The sequence below is a fragment of the Pleuronectes platessa genome, chromosome 6, assembly GCF_947347685.1.
Source record: "Pleuronectes platessa chromosome 6, fPlePla1.1, whole genome shotgun sequence".
NCBI classification, from domain to species: domain Eukaryota; kingdom Metazoa; phylum Chordata; class Actinopteri; order Pleuronectiformes; family Pleuronectidae; genus Pleuronectes; species Pleuronectes platessa.
This window is the reverse complement of record NC_070631.1, coordinates 15,355,753-15,375,823: the sequence shown is the minus strand read 5'-3', so window position 1 is coordinate 15,375,823 and position 20,071 is coordinate 15,355,753. Positions and strand designations below refer to the sequence as shown.

Here is a 20,071-nt window from a genome sequence, read left to right as displayed (position 1 = left end):
TTTGTCACACTAACATCTATTTGTGCATTAAAGCAAAAAAGTGAACTAAAACAACATCTTTAAAGCAAATTCCCTGTTAAAAGATAATATATCATTTTTTTTCAGACGGTAAAAATGAACCTAAAAAGTGCAATAACACCCTAAAATTTCTCATTGGAAGGTCACATAAATATTAAATAAAAACCGTTACAACAGGAGCTCAACCACAGCCATAGTGAATGGAAAAAAAGAAATGCCGTTGAGACATTTTTCGGTCTGTACATTTTCAACATGAAACACACTTCCTGACGCTTCCTCTGTCACGCCCCCTCCCCTCGCCGCATCAGAGTGACTCATTGTTTCCTCTGGTCAGTCTCACCCCCCCCCCCCCCCCCCCACCCTCCCGCCCGACTTGCCAGCCGTTAATCACGACCTCGCCTGCTAACAGATCGATATGCTTCTGACTAACAACACAACAAAAACGACACTGTAATGCAAAGATGCAAAATGGTAACAAAAATATTTTTTTCTTTTTAAATATGCTTATGAGTCGTCTAGCATCGTCATCGGTGTCGTCGTGGTCAGCTAATAGAAAAGTGCACTATCCACACACAAACGTGATTCCTCCACAGGGGGGTGGACGACCTCACGAGGGCTGAGCTTGGGTTTCGGTGCTAGCGGAACATTTCTAGCAGAATGTCGAGAGAGAACTGTTGAGACCTGGCGTCTCGCCAGACGCCCCCGACTGCAGCTGAGAACAGTTACTGGTCGATTCCACATGTCATTGAGAACAAAGAAAATCACCTGAGAGAGACGGGAACAAGCAGAGTGTTACCCACTGTCTCTCTGTCTCTAACAACAATAATAATTAATAATAATATAATATCAATACAGAAAAAAAGATCAAATGTTTGCAACGAATCCTGTTTCCCCTTAGTGATTCACGTCCCTTTTTCTATGTTTCCACGGCCCTGCGGTTTCATGTCACCTGTGCCAGCAAATTCCTTTTGTATATCATCGTTCACACACACACTCACACACACACACACACACACACACTTACATATATAGTTATATAGAGAGATTTGTTTTTGTTTTTCTTACGTTTTTTTTCCACACACAAAAAGTGAAAAAAATATAAAATAAATTAAAGTCAAACATGCACGCACACAAAAAGACTGATGTGTAGTAAAATGCTTTACATTGCTGCCCTGCGTGTAAAGCAGGGCCTAATTCTGTGTGTCTCCGTTCATATTTTTTAATGCATAATTGAATTAATAATGTTGGTCATCTTGTAAACATCATAATAAATCATTTCGGGCCGTCATTTTCACGCTGCGCTGTTGTTGTTTTTTGTTGTCATCTGAAGTCTCTAAACATGATAAATGAGGCCACTTTCATTTTTGTTTGTTCATAGTACACAGGGTTCTTCTTCAGTTTCTGCAGTCACTGTTAGTTTATCGTTTTTTTCATGGGACAGCATCTTGCTTTTCCAGTTGGGAAGTATCAGTGTGGTTAACGGAAGCATTAAAACTCTCATCATTGTCCTTCTCTCCATCGGGCTCCGGCATCGAATCGTCATTCGAATCAGTGTTGAGATCCTCTTCGGCCTCCTCCTCTTCCTCCTCCTCCTCCTCCTCTTCATCCTCCTCCGCATGCGCCTCCTCCTCTGGCGACACGTCGTCTTCGGCCTCTCCAGACGTTCCCGTGGTGTCGTCCTGAGCTGCCGGCAGAGCGTGAGGGGGGGTGGGGTTGTGGCCGGACCGAGCTGCATCGTGGTGGTGAATCTTCTTGCTGAGGTCCAGTGAGTCGCTGAGACCCAGGCCGACGGCGTTCTTCAGGAAGAACAGGGAGCTGCTGGTGTCTGTGCCCAGGTTGAGCGAGCCGTCCAGGCTAATGGTGGTTGGTGGGTACGGGTGGTTATAGTCGGACCCCATCTCGGCCATTGTGTAGAGCATGGAGGGAAGGTTGCTGTTAATGTTGTGGGACAAGCCATGGAGACCACCGGGCGAGGAAGTAGAAATGGTCATGGAGGTTGGAGGGACCACCAACATTCCTCCTCCCAGGTGGTGAGCACCTTCCTGTTTGGGTGACACAGACGGCAGCTCCCCCCGCTCCTGCTTCTCATGCTTCCTCTTGTGGGAGTCCATCTGGGACATGCCCACCACCGTGTGCTTGCACTCGGGGAAGGTGCAGTGGAAGTGGGAGCACTTGAGCTTATATTTGCAGTCGGGAACCTCGCAATCAACGCTGGAGCTGAACTGGCAGAAGCCGGCGGCGCTGATCACATCTTGCTTGCCGTGGTGCTTGCGGTGAGCGGTCACCTTGGTGCTGTCGGTGCAGCGGAAGCCACAGCGCAGGCAGTGGAAGTGGGTGCTGTTGCCTGAAAACTGGCAGTCGGTGAAGCTGCAGCTGAGCGAGGATTTGAAGCGCTTGAAGTCGTCCAGGACCAGGTTGTCCACGCGGTCGTGGTGCTGTGCATGCTTGTACATGTGGGTGCGGCCGCAGAACTTGTAGCCACAGTTCTCACGGGTGCAGTGGTAGTGGGTCACCTTCAGAGAAAACTGGCAACTTGAGTCCTTGCAGTTCTCGTAGAGGTCATAGCGCCGGAAGCCCTCCAGCATCATCCCCTCATCCAGCATCTTGCGTGACGACGCGGTCTTGCGGCGCTTGCCGAATGGTGACATGTCCTCGATGATCCAGAAGCGCTTCTTTGCCCCGGTGGCCGTGGGAATGGAGATGGTATTGCCTGAAAAAAGAAATGAGGGGAGCACATTAAAGAACAATCACTTCACAGAGTAAAACCCACATACTACAAGTAAATTACACTGTGAGACCCTCGTCTAATATGCGACCTTAGTCAGCCAGAAGTGGTTCACAGCTGAGTAAGCACAGAGAGCAACAATTTTTTTTTATTCCTAATTCCCAGAATGATTAAAGGAGAGGTAAAGTGATAGATTGACTTTGGAACATGACACTTTTACAGGGTGTCTCCAGCCTCCAAACAGAGGCGGAGCTGTGGGTCTTAACCGACCCTCTTATCTCCATGTTGTTTTATGAGGGGCACCCACCTCTCGCAACACCCTGCGGTCACTGCTAATGATGTGATCCCTGTTCTGCAAGACAGGAAGCAGTGGGCCTCGATAAAACTTAAAGCGTGATTAAAATGCTGCTGATGCAGCCTTGTTAATGGAAGCTAAACAAGGCCCAGGCTTCATAATATGTGTGCCAAATTTACTGCTCTGTCTCTAAATCCTAGTAACACTAAGAGTGAGAGCAGACAGAGTAAGTAAAGTAATTATACACACTTGTTCTGTTATTGTACCAACTCAGTAAACATGCACCTTTCATCATTTCTACATAAGCGTTCTGTTGCATGCTGGAAAGCCCCTTCTACTCTGTTGTCTTCCCACAACTACACTTTAAAGACAGGTTGGGTCATACAGTTAAATGCTGCACAGGACTCAATTCAGAGACAGCTGCAGTGTCGGTTTGCGCCGGGGATAAGTACCTGCAGCATCCTGCACTATAGGGACGTCATTTTTAACCGGAGACGGAGTGGCAATGATGGGGCTGAAAGCTGGTGTGTTGGTTGGCATGACAACACTCCGAGTGGCTCCCAGAGAGGCGCTGAGCAGAGAGTATGACAGACAGGATGGAGAGAGGAGGTATGGGAGTGAGGGGAGAGGAGGACGGAGGAGGGCAGGAGAGAGGGATGGGGCCTGGGAGTGAAAACCAGGCTGAGGGGCATAGTGAGGAGGCGGTAGAGGAGGAGGGGAAGAAGGAGTTGCATTCTGGGTAGCGCTACTGTCAGCAGGGGTGGTGGGAGCAGAAGAGGTGGCAGGCCAGCCTTGTCCTGGAGAGACAGGTTGACCAGAGAGAGTGAAGGACAGACAAGAGGAGGAAAAAAACACACACACACACACACACACACACACACACACACACACACACACACACACACACACACACACACACACAGGAACACAAAAACAAGGGCCAAGTCGCACACACACACACACACACACACACACACACACACACACACAGAGGGATGGGAGGTAAAAAGGGAAAGATAAGAGATAAGAGAATGATACAAAATGAGGCCCATTCAAGACAAGTAACCCAAACACCCGCCAAATCAACAATGATGAGTGTCGTGGATAATACTGTCAACACATGGAGGAATATGAAAATTCACAGGCAGCCTCAGACCCCCGAAAAAAAGCAGAGGATAAACCATCTTTCAGTCATTTTGAAGTAAAAGTTGTTTCCTCTTTCCTTTCTCCCACAATTCAACCCTGGAAAAGTGCTAAAGTAGACATAAAGCCACGGGGATGATCTCTGGCCAAAGGAAAATGTAATAAGCTAGATACAGAGCAATAACTCAAACCACTGATGTACAAAATGGATGTTTTATGAGGATGACCACGCAAACTGCAGAAGACTTTGTCCAGGAATCAGAAACAATACAGCATTGTCATCAACCTTGTATTATATGACTGATGTTGTTGATATAACTCTAACTATTAAATCATAAAAAACAGAGTGGAGAATGACATGGCAAGTTGCTGCTTTGCTTTAGAGTTAAAGTTTATGTACAGTGCTGAGTATATTCTTATATTTCACTTTTCACCTTTTGGACTAAACCAAAGCTCTACATGCCGGCCTGGTGTTTTGTACGTAGTCTCACCTGCTGGCGAGCCATCGTTGCCTACTGGTGTGCTGGTGCAGCTCCGGTCCTGGTTGGAGGACTCGGAGGACAGGCCCAGGGGGCTGCCTCCGCCTCCCATGTAGTCCATGTAGTCGTCAGTCTCATCCATGAGGCCAGAGGAGAAGCCGGAATGGGACGCCATGGACCCCATTCCGGATCCATGCATGTCATCCGACCTATGACCATGTGGCATCATCTACAAACAGAAAATAATCTTCATTGTAAAAGGACACGTTTGGTAACAACGTGTCATTAATGCAGGTGTTGGCTCTTGGCTCACAACCAAGCATTCCTCAGAACATCAGACGTATCTCCAAAGAATGAAACTTCGCTTCTGTCATTTCACGAGGACTTCAAAACCCAAAAAATAGAACAAACAGAACTAGATGATCCACATATCTAAATCTACGTAGGGAACATGACGATCGCATAGGTTAGGTTAGGGAACACTCCACTGAGATCAATTTCCTAGAAGAACGTCACAAGTGATTTGTCGCTGACGGATGTGGCAGGATGTGAGCACTGATCTTTTCCCAGAATCTGACTCATAAAACAAGATTTTTAAAGAAATTTTAAAAGACGGCTGGATGCCACTCAATAATAGATTCGTTTGTAGCCTGATTTAACAAGAATTATATTGTTTTAAAAATGTAATCAACCAAAATCTGTGAGAAAGTTACTTCATAAAGAATCTGAGGTGTACTTGTTTTAGATATTGTTAAAACGTTTCAAATCAGAAAGGACAACCACTGAAAGAGTTTAAATGTTTGGGGGGGTGGAAAAATCTGTTCCTTTTCAAACATCTGGTTGGTTTAGGTTCAAAACTTGCAAAGAAGATTTAATACATGAGCTTTCGAGACACAAAGACCCATCCCTGTGTAACCTCTCAGGGAAAGGGTGTGTGAGGTGCTTTGTTGGAAAACGTTTCAATGAACTTCTCAACACCTGTCTTCGCTCACCTAGGTGTTCAGCCCATATTTCAGATAATTACCCTTTCACAATGGCATGTGTTTTATGCCACAGTGTGCGTGTGTGTGTGTGTGTGTTTGTACCTGGGATGGGACTCTGTCAAAGTTCTTCCCAAGCATCCGCCTCATGTGTTTGCGTGCATGTGACGTCATCTGGTGTTTGAGCAGGAAGGAGAACTGACAGCCCTCGCGGATGCAGTGGAAATGACTGTTGACTTGGTTATACTTACAACCTGCGCAGAAAAAAGAGAAAAGAAACAGTTGTAAAGTCTCCACTTGCAGATTAATTTGTCTTTGGCTCATTGCGAGGCATCTGAGAGCAGCTGGGGCGGTAAATGCAATATTATCAGTGCGACGGTGTTGTGATTAGATCAAACACGCGGTGAAATATTTTTAGTTTTTTTTAATTTCATGATATACTGTAGCTCCCGACAAAAGAGGGATCGGGTTTCAAAGTGTTTCGGAGTGCACATGTAGGAGGAATATTAGATCACTCCGGTGTCACACTGAGCAAGTCAAGGCTTCTGTTCACTAAACCTGTGGAGCTCTTTTATTACACTGACATGCTTTATTCAATTAGGAATTTACATAAATAAATTCTCATTTTCTGTGGGCCAATAATGCACACACCCCTGCAAACCAAAGTAAATATACAATTATTACCATATTAAATTCATTTTTCAAAGTATCTCCATTGTCATTTTTCCTTTTGTTCTCCATCGCATTGGCGTCTGCTTCATATTCTTCTGTTCTTTTTCTCATGTTTTGACCGCTCCGGCTCTAATTGCTTTATGATTTCAAATTAAATGAATGTCCTGTTTTGTGCCTGTTAATCAAATACCATTATATAAAAGCAGGCAGAAATAATTGAAAGAGTTACATGCTGGGCAGGTGCTAGCATGTCAGTAACCATGGCACCCGGTTTAAGAGCACAACATGTCTGTGTCATCAAATAGCTTCCGCGCACACAAACGCTTCAAACACGCAAAGTTGAGCAAATAACAGTAACCCCCGTGACATGAAGGGCCCTTTGTGAGACACAAGCCAGGTAACATCATCAGCTGTGTTCAGTTTAATGTTGCTGCCATGGATACTGGCAACCCATCAATTCTTTATGACTGGAGAGCTAGCGATGGTAATCCTTTCTGTGTTCCCCCCCCCGCAGCCCAAACAATGCAGTTGGCAGATCAGGCTGGGGACAAAAAACAGCTGTTTCGGGCCCGTTTTTGTTTGCTTTGTGTCTGCGTTCTGAAAAGCTTGTGTAACCGCCTGAAAAAAACAGATCACTTTTAATTCTTTCCCATGCGATGGCAGCGGCGGCTGTGAGGCACAGCTTCGGAACACAAACAGGCTAAACCAGACAAGCCAGATAATTAACAAACACAAACCTAATTGCTCATTTCTGACAGGGGCAAAAGTAAGAAGAAAACAACCTGGAAGTGATTGCCCCCTCTGACGTTGTTGCTTATATTGTACAGGCAAGACTACCTTTGGGACTTGAGGTGCCATTGTGAATATGCAAAAGACAACAACCGAGTCCATGAGGCTGTCTCATGCGAGACAATCAGGACAACGCTGTTTGCCAACACTGTATCTCTCCCTTTGCAAACACAGAGAATACCACCCCCACAAATTGATTTAGTTCTTTCTTACAAAACTTTGAATCTACACATCTCTCCTCCCAAAGTGTTCATGCTGACACGGAGGACCTGTCTGGTGGCAAACGCTAATTTGAGAATCATTTTTCTTACCCAGCCTGCCACACTCCTCTCTCTTGGTGAAATACTTGAATCCATTGGCGGCACGGCGCTCGGCCTTCTCGTGCTTCTTGATGTGCCACGGCAGCTTGGTGGTGATGTTGGTGACAAAGAAGCAGCCGGGCCGCAGACAGTGATAGTGGCCCCTCATTCTGAACTCGCAGTGCTGCGGCGGATAGACACACAGTTTCCAATTTCATGAGTCAAACGTAGAGAGAGGATTGATCTTTCTTTGTGGGAAAAGTTAAAGTGAATACTACACAGACATTTTCCTGAAACATAATTGATATCTCACGGTCTTCTCTTCCCCTCTGGTTATTTGGAACATCCCTCATTTCTAAGCATGATTACTTTTTTTTTTTTTTTTACTTTCTTTCTAACATGTCTGTGCACCACCATCTGCTTGTGAGGCCCAGATCCCAAAGGACAGGGCCAAATAAGATCTGCTCACTTCAGGAGACGGAGACTAAAGGGGGGAGCAGGAGGAGGAGGAGGGGAATGGGGAACGGTGGGGGGGGGGACTTTTTGTGAGAGGGGTGATTTTCGACACATTAATGAATTCATTTAAACCGTTCTCCAAATGCAGGCTCATGAGAGCAGGCAGGGGCTGCCATTTAGGTTTCATTTGCGAAGCATTCCCCTGATTTTTGGCCTATTCCAGACAGCCTTGTTTACCGTGCGAGTGACAATGATTTATTGGGTAATATCAGCTAAATTGGCCTTTTCTGAGAAGAGAATGCGGCAGTCAAAATGACATCATTGACATATAAACAGGCATTACTGGGGTGAGTCGACTGTCTTTTCAGCAGAGATGGAAGACGGCGAGCAGCGGTTGTGAAAGCCTTGAGTCAAATAACCTCAAATACTGGTCTAATAGATAGCATACTTCATGCTTAGACATCCTGGCAGATGACAGTAGGTGATTCAGCTCCTGGGCGAGTTATCAAGTCCCACTCACCTGGTTGGGACAGAGACACTGGAGAGAGTAGTAGGAGAACTGGTCGCGGACGTTGAGCAGGTTGTTGTTGGGGTTGATGTGGTCCAAACAGTGGGACTCGGCCTTGCCAGAGGTCTTGCACACATACTTGCAATTCCCAAACAAGCAATGGAAGTGGAACTTGTTCGAGTACTTACAGTCAGTGGCCAAACACGGATCACTGGGTGAATGAAAAGGGAAGATATGGCTTATTCAAAACTTGACAATAAGAGGAAAGGAAATGTACTTCACCCTGCACTGACGTTCAACTGATTATTTCTCTTACTTTTCCTGGAACTGCAGGAAACCTGGTTTGACTTGTGGCTTAGAGTTCTCCAAAGAGGTGGTGGCCAGAGGGGAGTTGGATGGCAGGCTGGGCATCGAGGCCGACATCTGTGGGATGCTGCCGGCCAGCTGCTTCCAGGCGAGCAGGGAGGGAGAAGGAGAGCTGTAGCCGCGGGAGGAGGTGAGGTGAGCCACATCCATAGAGGGATTGTTGGCCATAGACACCGGCGCTGCGGGCTGCAGGAGGGCTCCCTCACCGGAGTCCTTGCTCTCGCCGAACTGAGGCTCCGACTTCACCTTCAAGGTGGCACGGAGGTGGAAGCTGAACAACGAGAGGGAAGCTCATTTTTATGTCGATCAATAAAGCTGAAAACTAAAATGTAGATTGTAAGGGTATATTTTCTGATCGTGAACCAGTGTGACACTCACTTAGCATGTTTTATGGCCCCATCCACTGTGCTGAAGAGTGCACCACAGTCTTCTACCACACAGTGAAAGTGCACTTTCTGAAGGAAGTCGCACTGAGCCTCGCAGAAGTCATCGGTGTCAAACCTTGACATAGACAGATAATAAAGACTGTAAATGCACTGCCTAACCCCAACGCACGCTATACAGGAGAACTGGTTAAACTACTCATCTGACAGTAAATGATTGCACGCCCATAATCCCGCAGGTCATTTAAAATTCCTACATTAATGCGCATTATGAGTGTAATAGTACTGAGAAAAAAATCTTTCAGTTCTTTTCATAAATATGCACATCTTCTGTGTTTTATACCTGCGGAGGTACGTCCTCCAGATCTCATTGGGCTTTTCTAGCAGGGGCCTCTTCAGCACTCGGTTCAGATACTGTGCCGCCTCTGACGTGTCACTGCCCTGCCCCGCCTCCAGCTCCGTCTTTAGGTTCATGGCGTTGAACAGGGCGGGGTTCACCTGGGACATCTATGAGACAAACGGCACAAAGAGACACAGCCACTGGGTGAGCTACACATACATGAGCCGGGCCACTTGCTTGTGTTACTGTAGCTGGAATGTGAGACTTGACACACAAAATGATTTGGCAGTGCAAAAAAAAAGCCCGGCCAGATTTACACAACATCCAAGCTTATGCTTGAGTGCCGGCCAAGCGTGTTTGCCAAGCGTCCTCTGGGAGCAACTGTTAACCCCTTTATGTGATGTGGTGGCTTGAATCAAACTCCGAAAAATCTGACATGACGTGAGGAGCTGTTGGACGACAGGTCTTCAAGCTCCTCCAGTGTCTGGGTTCAATGAATCTGAGCAGAGCGGCTCCAAAGTGAACCTCTCCCGGGGAGAGACTATGTGTGTGTGTGTGAAGGGGAAGCCTGAAAGGGGTGGGGGGGTGTGGTAGTATCACACCAGTTGGTGAGAATAAAATAATGGCGGGCGATCTGTCATTACATCATCAATGTAATCGAAACCACCTGGCACATTTGTATCAGTCAAATAAGATATACGAGTATGAAGATGCCCATTTTGGCTTCGCAACAAAAAAAAATCTGGTTTGATTTTCCATACACTAACATTTACACTGGGTAAAAAGAATGAGAGCAGCACCGTCGTGTACTTTTTCCTCCGCTGACTTTTTAATCAAATAATTTACAAACTCTATAAATAAATGCAGAGTGAGGCGGGGGAAGAAAAAGTATAAAGGAGGAGAAAAAATGGACGGCGAGTTCAAAACAGCTCATCAAAAAACAAACATCTCTATATATCTGGCATGGCACCCAGCTACTGCTTCATTATATTAATTTGTGAGAGGTGCAGTGAAAATTACACTGTATGAAAAATGGCTGGAAAATTTAAATGATACAAACTCATCTTATTAGCGGTGAAACATTAAAAAACAAACAGGCCCCTCCGTGTCCCGCTAATTTGTCTTGGGATGAAAGGCGTTTGATGGATGGATCTTACCTTATTCATAAGCGAGGATAAAAGAGATGTATTCCCTGGAACAGGGTGTCCGTTTGATTCATTACTGGAACAAGGAAAATGAACAATGTTTAGTCAAGATTTGCATGAGAACAGTAAATATTACTATTTATCACACAAGGTGTGCCTGTATAATGAAGAAGAAAAATGCTGTCTTCTTAAGAAATAAGATCTACAGTGAGTTGGAGGGAAGATTGGATATGGAGGTTTATGTAAATAGCCTTCTTGCACAAAAATTGAGAAATATGTTGACAGTTTTCTAATTGTTTGCACGTCTATAAATAAGATATTTTTGATAAATAATTATGAATGGCTGCCAAGAACATAGACCTCATCAATAAATCAGAGAAACCATATTTTGTTTGTGATTTATTTGTTGATTTTACAAGAAGAATTACCGTTCTCCTCCGTACCTATGGTCCTTCCTGCTCAGGTCCAGGCTATGCTCCTGCGCAGAGTCGTGGGAGGACCCTGAATGGCCGTCCATGGGCTCCTGCTTCACTTGAACCAGATTGAACTGGCTGGCTGAGCACGGCTGCCCGTTCCCTGAGGATCAAGCCAGAGACGCAGAGGAGAGAAGAGACAACAAAGTTATTGTTGGTCAGCATTATTACCTCATGACAAGATCCAATCTGACTTCTGTCCAGGCCCGAAAAGAATTCTCCGAGTGATAATTATTGCGAAATTATGTCAAGCCGTCAAGCCTTTTAAATGGTGATTGAGAGGCGGGAGATATGAGGGAAAAAGACTCCTTTTTCTGCAGCACTTGTCACAACTCATTTGCCAGGCTGCCTCTTAACTGGTCATTAAGTGAGATGCTAATGCTGAGGGAAAGTGGCAGTCTCAGATTGCCCCCCCTTCCCACCTTCCCGGGCTCCACGTTGGCCTGACAACGGGCGGCAGCTAATGCCACTGAGCGTACCCACAAGGAACAGGGGTGCTATGTCGGTCAGATTGGAGCTGACAGCCAATCAGATTGGTTCAAATAGCGTGACCCCTCTTTCACATTCTCGTCCAAATAGGTATTCAATGGATGTTGTGAGTGAGGACAGGAGAGCTGAAGTGAAATAAATAAGCAAACGACGTGGGGTAAAAATAATCCTGAGAGGAAGTTGATTTCTGCCCCACCACCCCCGATCCACTAGGGACTGAAATATTAATTTGTCCTGGGGCTATGAAGAGAAAGCTGGGCTTTAGTAGACAATAAGTGGTGTTTTATTGTTTAAAAAAAAAATTGAGTGGGAGGGATGAGGCCCCTGGTATGAGGTTGGAGAGCACCAGCGGCTGTGATTGGTTTGGTGTGTGATCAGTTGTTTAGGAGTAGGGGCTGGTGCTGAGGGATTGTGACAGGCAAGGTCATGGGCAACCAAGTGTGTGCCCTTGGCCCTCAGCCTGGTGGAGGACCCTCTCCTTTTTCTTAGCTGGGGAGAAAACAAGACTAGCCCATATAACGTGGGGGGCACCAGAGTCCCCCCCCCCCCCCCCCCCCCCCCCCCTCTACTACAAGATGACCCAGAGACATATCAGGCAGAATAGGAGTGGAAAAGCCAGTCTTGGGCCCTGTCAGCTGAAAGCTCGGAGACAGGGAGGTATCACTGTCAGTGTCAGTTCAGTTTGACAATGGCTGAGGTTGGTTGGGGGGGGCTGGGGGTGGGGCCGGGGTGGGGCTCAAAGAAAAACAGCAGTCAAACAATTTTGCATCTGGTTTGAGGTCACCGAGTGGCCGCCGCGCCGCGCCACGCTCCTCCCCCAACTTGATAAGAGTAGACCCAAAATTAACTAGCCTGACGAATCGTGCCTTGTCATTAACAATTACATCAACTCTCAGACCAAATGAGAACACGTCATATCAGGAGCAGTCCCTCACTGTGGGATCTACACATGATCACCAGGCAGAGAAATGCACTCCTTCACTCTCAGAGGCTGCATGGGACTCTCTGAGGTTCGTTATAGTGCAAAGGTCTCTCACTCTTCTTCTATCCGCTTCCCAAAGAGGGGGAACAAATGAGTTTGACTCAAAGCAGCTTCTTTCTGGAAATTATCCAGGAATAATGTACCACCATGTAATTACTCCGGATAAGATACAGAGCTTGTGAAAGATCATTTGTACTGTGTATCTAATTAGTAAACCCTTCAGATGCTCGAATCTCTGGGAAAAACACTTAGGGGTAAATTAGAGCGGAACATTAATAAAGAAAAAAAATACTGAGAAATGACTGAAAGCAGAAATAGGAAAAATGCACAGCTCACAATAGAGTTTCACAACTGCACGAAAGATATACACACTGTGTGAAATAGCCACAAGCACTGCGACTTTTCTCACATCTTTTCAACAGAGAAGCACAAACCACTTCCTCCTAATTTTAGCCTGAAATGTCCTGTTCACACATTTTATGAAACAAATATGAGAAACCAAACCGCAGCCACCCGTCCATCCTGCGTTTGCTCTGAGCTTTTACAATAAATGATGTGCATGAGGTATTATTTTAAAACAGCTTCACTATCCAGCAGCAAGATCTGAGCTGCAGCCGTTCCGTGAGCCGTCAAGAGGGCTGGTGAATGCACCATCTGCGGAGGCCCCACCCTCAGTGGGGGCCTTCCCGGTGTTCAGACTAACTGCTGGAAGCCCAGAGGTGGAGCTCAGCCTGACAGCCTGGGCTCAGCTTGGCTCCCCAGAGCAGCTGCCCCAGCTCTCTCCCAGGAACTGTCCTGCTCCACCAACACCACCAGGAATTGTAATCCTTCCCCATCCCAACATCCGGAGATGCTCCCCCTTACAGCCCCATTTACGATCCGCACCCCACCTGCTCAGGCTCAACACAGGAGGCCCCGCTGCTGCTCGAATGCAAGACTGCACTCCGCGGTGCATTATCAATTTAATACCTTAACTTCATTTTCAGACGCTTTGTTTAGAGCAGTATGATAAACAGAGACAAGGCAATTACCTCCCAAAATTATGTGAATTGTGTTTATGCTAAACAGATATTGACGTGTTTTTCTTGGAACCGAGGGTTTCTAGAAATTCAAAAAGTGTGTCTTTGCTGATGCATGCAAGTGTGTCTGAGGTCTTGTATCTGTGTGAAAAAAAAACGTCTTTTCAGCTCTGGTGCATTGAGTCATTTCTGCCTGAGTGATTTCAGTTTTTTTTATCAGTTTGCATAGAGGATACGGAAAAAACATTTTTTTTGTTCTCGCAATTTCTGAACTTAATTTCATTCCACCTCCATTTGCTTGGAACGGGCGCAGACACAGATAAGAGACCAATGATGAGGAAACATGTTCGACACAAGCCCCAGGAGCCCCCACTCTGAACATCATAAGAGACTTTTACAGGCTCTACTCTCCCCTGTCAGCGCATTTATCTCCAAATGGATTGTGGGTATCTAACAAACGATCAACACAATAACAAGCCCAGAGCAGAGGACCATGCCTCCGGTATGTCCCTGTAAGCCTGAAAACAGCACTTTTTCTGCCCTTCTCTCTGGTGTGGGATAGTGAGAGAAATGACCTCTGAGTGCACTCTCTCTGCTCTCTCGCTGCAGTGGAGCGAAGTCCGCAGAAAATTATGTGGCTTTTGTTATATGTGCAGTTACTGACTAAGTGTGAACTTTACAACTCAGTCTGTTAAAGTGGTTCAGTTACAGTAATATGAAGAGATAAGAATGTTATATCATCTATCATATCATCCATTCATTTGATCAATTACTCTGTTCGATTTCTGTTGATTAGTCAATTAATAGTTCAAAACTGAAAAGATAATCAATTTATAATAGTATAAAAAAGAATCTTGGCCATATTCTTGTTTGATTATCAAAATTGTTGAGAGCATTATTCGATTTTTTTTAGCCCAAATAATTTATATTGAAAAAATTCAGTACAATCATGGCGGTTTGTGGAGCAACTGACCTATATCATGGTTCATGTTCGGCTTCAGGGCAGCAGCTGCCAGTCTGGCCATCATGGGCGATATCAGACCTTTGCTCGCCGAGATCTTCTCCATGATGGAGGAGGTGGAGTAGGAGGTCGGGGTTGACGCCATGGCTCCCTCCGCCCCCGATGTGGAGCAACCTTGGGTGAGTGAGTCGGTGGGCATGGAGTGGGCCCCAGAGGTTACAGCTGATATCAGGCTAGCAGCAGGCAAAGGGGGCTGCAGAGGCAGCCTGGGCATGAGAGGGAAGAACGGGTTGGAGGCCATGGCGCTGTTTGAGAGAGCGAGGGTCACCGGCATGTTGCTGGGCAGGGCCTGGGACAGAAGGTTGGACATACGCTGGCCGGCGCTGGACAGCGAGGATGTCAGCTTGAGCGCGTGGCCCATTGTAGAGGAGGAGGAGACAACGGTGGTTGGTGTGACCATCATGTGCGGTACAGTGCTGGACTGCTGGGTCGTGGGCGAGGCACTCAGGCTTGAGTTCTTGCTGCTGATAGCGGAGAAATCCATCAGGTCATCGTTGCTCGATTCGTCTTGGTCGTCCTTCGGCGGCAGGAAGGAGGAAGAGAGGCCCATGACGCCAGAGGAGCGGATGTGCCGACGCTCGTGTTTGCGCTTGTGGGAGGTCATCTGGCTAGTGGAGGTAAAGGTGAAGCCACAGCCGGAACGGATGCAGTGGAAGTGGTTGGTGGCCTTGCTGTACACGCAGCCTTCGTACTTGCACTCCTCGTATTTGTAGAACTTCTTGAAGCCATCTTTGGCATAGGCATCATCCTTGATGTGGTAGCTCTTGTGCTTCTCGATGTCACACTTGTTTTTGAAGGTGAAGGTGCAGCCTGGGCGTCTGAGAAAAGAACGGAAAACAAAGGGATAACATGATTAGACACAGTGCTCTGATGCAAAGCCTCCTCAGAACCAGGTACATGTGGTAGGCATGATTCATATGATTCAAATACTTGGTACAATGGAGAAACGATAACTGACACAGCAGCAGCTCATTGAAGCATCACTTCCTGAAAACTCTGGGGGAAACTTTACAGGGAGCGATTATTGATATCCATTGATCAGCTATGTAGTGTGTGCTTTTCAATATAAGGTGAACACGTTTGAAGCTCAATGGACTTAATGAAAATGTATTTGTATCATTATATACTAACTTTTTTTCCCCTTGTTCAGAAATACTAACAGGCCATTAGTTGCAATTCCATGCTAGGACATCTGCTGGGTTTGTTCACATAAACATATATCATGACACTAACTGTTAATTGATCTGAAAACAATTATATATAATACATATATACATGTGTTTTACATATTTATGCTTAAGTTAGGTTTTTACTTAATGTAATAAAAAACATCCACCACATTCACCTGCAGTGGAAGTGTGTGGTCTTCTGCCCATAGAACTGACACTGAACCGTGCCACAGTCCTCGGTGGCCCGGAATCTCTGGAAGCCGTCGTTGATCAGCTGGGCGTTCTTTTTATGGAAGTTTTCATGGGTCATGACGTCTGAGGTGCTGGTGTACACCTTGCTGCAGCCCACCTACGAGCAGAGGCAAAGCATTGTAATCGGAAACAAAGATCTGGGCCCACTGCAGACCCGAGAGTTTCACTCTGAAAAAAAGGTATCTTCTGAAACACAGTGCTTTAAAGAGATGTGCTAGACCATAGAAGTCTCTGAGAAAGGAGTTCAGTGTGGTTACGAAAATGCTAGTGGCCTAGAAATGACTGGAGGGTTTGTTTTCTCACATTTACAATTTAATGCGCTGTAACCCACACCAGCAGCAGTACAGGTTAAACTCAACAGTCTAATCATTGTGACATTTTGAAACTAAATGTGACTGAAAGTATCGGTGGTCACAGCAGGTAGCCGAAAATACAGTAGCTTCCTGGCAAAGCTGCCATTTAGAAAATGAAATTTATATTTTGAGCGTGACAGTACATTCAGCACAAGTCTTTCTGTAACTCTAAGAGCAAATTTTAGAGGTGGGGGGGGAGGAGAGCAGACAGGATTAAGATGACTGTCCTGGTCTTTAGTTTAAATGTTCTGGTACTCTGGAGCCCTCAGAGCCAACAGCCGAGGGAAAAAAACAGGTAATGTTTGAATTAAAAGCAGCAATTGTATATCATCCCTGGCACTTTTCATCCGCACAAACCGGGCAACTTCTCCATATTGAGTCAAACAATGAAAAAAATGCCACTCTGTTTTTTCCCCCCACTAAATCATGAGAGCCGATGCCAACATCTGCAGGTTCTCAGGGACTGTTAAAACAAGGGCTGAAACGTCCTAATAACAATTACGCCGTTTGAGGGGTTTAAAAAAGAATACATCTCGAGCCATCCTCCGCTGCACCGCTGCCCTGCTGGCGAGAGAGCTCTCCGCACAGTGACACGTTGAAAATAAGCAGATGTATAAAAAATTAAACAAATCCAGAAGGGGGAACGATCTTCAATGGGCCGCTTGGTACTAAAAGATGAAAAATGTGTAGTTTATATAAACACCTAACTGAATTTTATCCATGCCAATTAAGGAGTGAGAGAGTGAGGAGGTGTGGGGGGGGGGGGATGCACACGCAGCCTTACACGTGTATTCACCCTTTTTCTTTTTCTTTTTAAATTTTCTCTTATTTACTTTAGCATACGTTTGGCCAAACTGCTCTTAAAGACACTTTGGTGTAAATGGAAAAAGTGTGGGGCTGTGATTCCATTTCGCAGATGCAGGTAAACTGTGGCGTGTATGTGTGTGGGTGTGTGTGTGTGTGTGTGTGTGTGTGTGTGTGTGTGTGTGTGTGTGTGTGTGGGTGTGTGTGTGTGGGTGTGTGTGTGTGTTACGAGTGGCCTCATTTCCCTGATCTGACCATCATTTATATCACAATGTTCTGCAATTCATTATATACCTTTTGGTTTTATGATTAAATGTCACTGCAACAAAGAATATTAGTTTTAAGGCTTTTATTGTCGTGTGTGTGTGTGATCTGGTTTGCTGATGACAGTTTGTTATCAATTTTACTGAGATATTTATAATCAGAATTGTGAGTTGCGGGTTGTTTGTATTGTACGGAATCCTTAAGCACATGTGCCCATGTTAGGAGATGCGTATAATCCTGTTTCTGTGTCTGCTGTGCGTGCTTGTGGGTTTATTGTGAGCACGTGGAAGAGGAGGTGTGCGTCTGTGTGGTGTACCTGCATGCAGTGGTAATGGGTGCTTTTCCCATTGAGGTGGCAGCCGTGGTAGTAGACACTGCAGTCGTCCAGAGGGCTGAAGCGCATGAATCCGTGCTGCAGAGAGTTGTCCCTCTTCTTGTGCATGTTGTAGTGCCTGATTACATCTTGCTTACTAGTAAACCTCTGCAAAAGGGGAAGGGGGGGAAATGTACAGCAACAGGTTGGTGTTTATTTAAACCAGTCACAGAATCAGCAACAAGTCACTTCATCTCTGTGGAAGCAGCAGCTGCAGCAGTTGGGAGCCAATTGACAGTTGGGGAGGGCTGTGCATGCTGCAATGGAGAGGCCCAGGGTGTCTTTAAATATGACGTGTTCTGTGGTTATTGAAGCACTTTGCATATCTGCAAGTTGTGCTCTATCCAAATGCCACACCAAAACACTCTGGGACTTTCTGAGTACAAGATACGTCTGAAATGAAACTTGAAACAGGAGGCATGTCACCCCCCCCCCCCCCCTACCCAAACCCCCCATCCCCCCATCCCATCTTTACAGGTGTGAGTTTCCACCAAACTCATTTTTTAATTAAGATGAATCAATTGGCATGCAAGATCACAGTTCTGAAGGTTCTGACTCTGGAAAAATGATGTTCCATACAGATGGTTTCTCAGACGTGCATAAGGGAAAAGGGAAGACAACAGAAACAAACAAACAAGCCAACCAAAAAAACGTTTTCCCTTTCAATTCGCCGAGATATGATTCCGTTTTTAATTAAAGCATTAACGCTCGCTTTTGGTGCCGGCTCTGTCTGTGGTGATGAGTGAATATGCTAAGAGGCCCGCCTTCTAAAATTACAGCATAAATAAATTAATAAATAAATAAATTCCTCCGACACCCGGGAGTCGAGAAGGGAAAAAAAACAAAACAGAAACGTCGCTCCACAGAGACCGGCAGAAACCAAATCTGCTGTAATTGGACTTAAGCTGATGTTAGAGAAACTGTAACGGGAGAAGCGCAAATCAATGAGACATTTCTTCAAATCCATATTTATCTCTAGTTGAGGGAGAAACATCAGAAAGAACAATTCCAAAAAGCAAATAATTGCTGTACAAAGTAGGGTAATTGCTCTGTGTCATGTGTTCCACTCGCGCACAAGTAAAAAGCTAGGATCTCACACAGCTGCTCCCCTGCTCCTGGCCCGTTTCCCACAGCATATTTCCACGATGTTTGACTCTTGCAGAAGCAAACACTTCATTAGGATTTTGTAAATCTAATTGATGAATGCTTTAGATTCATCACATTTTAAATGAAAAAAATCCTAATCTCAGTTCGGGGCTTTGGGCTTTGGGTTTGTCTAGTGGTTGATGAAGACCGGAAGATAAGTTGGAGTGCAGTCATGATAAATTCGATCCATCAAGCTGTCCAAAATAGGCCATGGAGAGAGCTGACTGGGAAAAAGATCTCATTTTCAGTTGAGTGGTGATGAAGGTTGGGAGCCACTTGCTACATTTATTTTAGGATTCCCACTAGTGTGGCAAGATGCACACTCTCCCTCATGTACAGGCCCATGAAAGGAGAATGTTAAGTCTCAGCCAATCGCCCGGAGGCTGGCAGTGGGATAATATTCCAGGAGTGTGTGTCATGTAACATTTCATGAGTTATCGCTTCGAAAGGGGCTGCCTGTTTTTTTCAGGGTATTGACATCCTGAGGGCTGGCTTCCAGAGCATATCTGTGTTTCCACGCGACGCAAAGGCAACAGAGAAATGTGGAGCTGACCGTGGAAATTGCCTTGATAACCTGAACTAACGCTCTAAATAATGACATGAAATGATTTTCCTTTGTATTCCTCTAAGAATGTGTCTCATCAGACTGTGAAGTGGGATTCATGCAGAAAATGAGACCTTCGATGTGTTATGCTTTTCAACCACATAAACAACATTTATCGAGCGGTAATCTCTCTTGATCAGGAGCAGAAAAAGGAGATTACGGCCGAAGATGGCTTAATACAGAAAAACTGTAGAGAATAAAGGAAGGGAAAGACACACAGCACTGGCTGCGCATGGATTTTTTGATGTCTTTGACAAATCTACCCGTGTTTGTCTAACTCTCTCAGGCCATATGCTGCAGCAAACACAAGGCCCTGTAATATGATCTGCTTTGTGTTTAGATTTTTTCTCCTTCCTGTGCCATACATGACAACTCCAGGGACCAGGAAGATTAATAACGTGAAAAGAGGATTAAAGGCAGGCCCCCAGTCATTGGCAGATGTCTTTATAAAAAAAAGAACACATAGATAAAAAAAAAAGAGCTGTATTTCCAGCATATTGACAATCAAACCTTGTGATAAAAGG

General features: G+C 45.5%; 1 protein-coding gene across 9 annotated transcripts in view; it reads right to left on the bottom strand.

The window, feature by feature from the left end:
- Positions 1 to 385: 385 nt before the first annotated feature.
- casz1 (castor zinc finger 1) overlaps positions 386 to 20,071 on the bottom strand; it is a 74,015-nt gene continuing 54,329 nt past the window's right edge. For 3 of the 9 annotated variants that reach the window (XM_053424457.1, XM_053424452.1, XM_053424453.1), the window contains exons 6-18: positions 17,741 to 17,905; positions 15,928 to 16,100; positions 14,535 to 15,400; positions 11,027 to 11,174; positions 10,611 to 10,674; positions 9,457 to 9,620; positions 9,109 to 9,231; positions 8,681 to 9,001; positions 8,377 to 8,602; positions 7,413 to 7,584; positions 5,746 to 5,894; positions 4,673 to 4,889; positions 386 to 2,728 (exon numbers count right to left, since the gene is read on the bottom strand). In XM_053424457.1, coding sequence (XP_053280432.1) covers positions 1,449 to 2,728; positions 4,673 to 4,889; positions 5,746 to 5,894; positions 7,413 to 7,584; positions 8,377 to 8,602; positions 8,681 to 9,001; positions 9,109 to 9,231; positions 9,457 to 9,620; positions 10,611 to 10,674; positions 11,027 to 11,174; positions 14,535 to 15,400; positions 15,928 to 16,100; positions 17,741 to 17,905 — 4,068 coding nt within the window. In that variant the 3' untranslated portion in view covers positions 386 to 1,448. Of the gene's footprint in view, positions 2,729 to 3,490; positions 3,836 to 4,672; positions 4,890 to 5,745; positions 5,895 to 7,412; positions 7,585 to 8,376; positions 8,603 to 8,680; positions 9,002 to 9,108; positions 9,232 to 9,456; positions 9,621 to 10,610; positions 10,675 to 11,026; positions 11,175 to 14,534; positions 15,401 to 15,927; positions 16,101 to 17,740; positions 17,906 to 20,071 lie in introns of all 9 variants that reach the window. The other 6 variants (XM_053424454.1, XM_053424455.1, XM_053424459.1 and 3 more) reach the window with 4 other exon arrangements.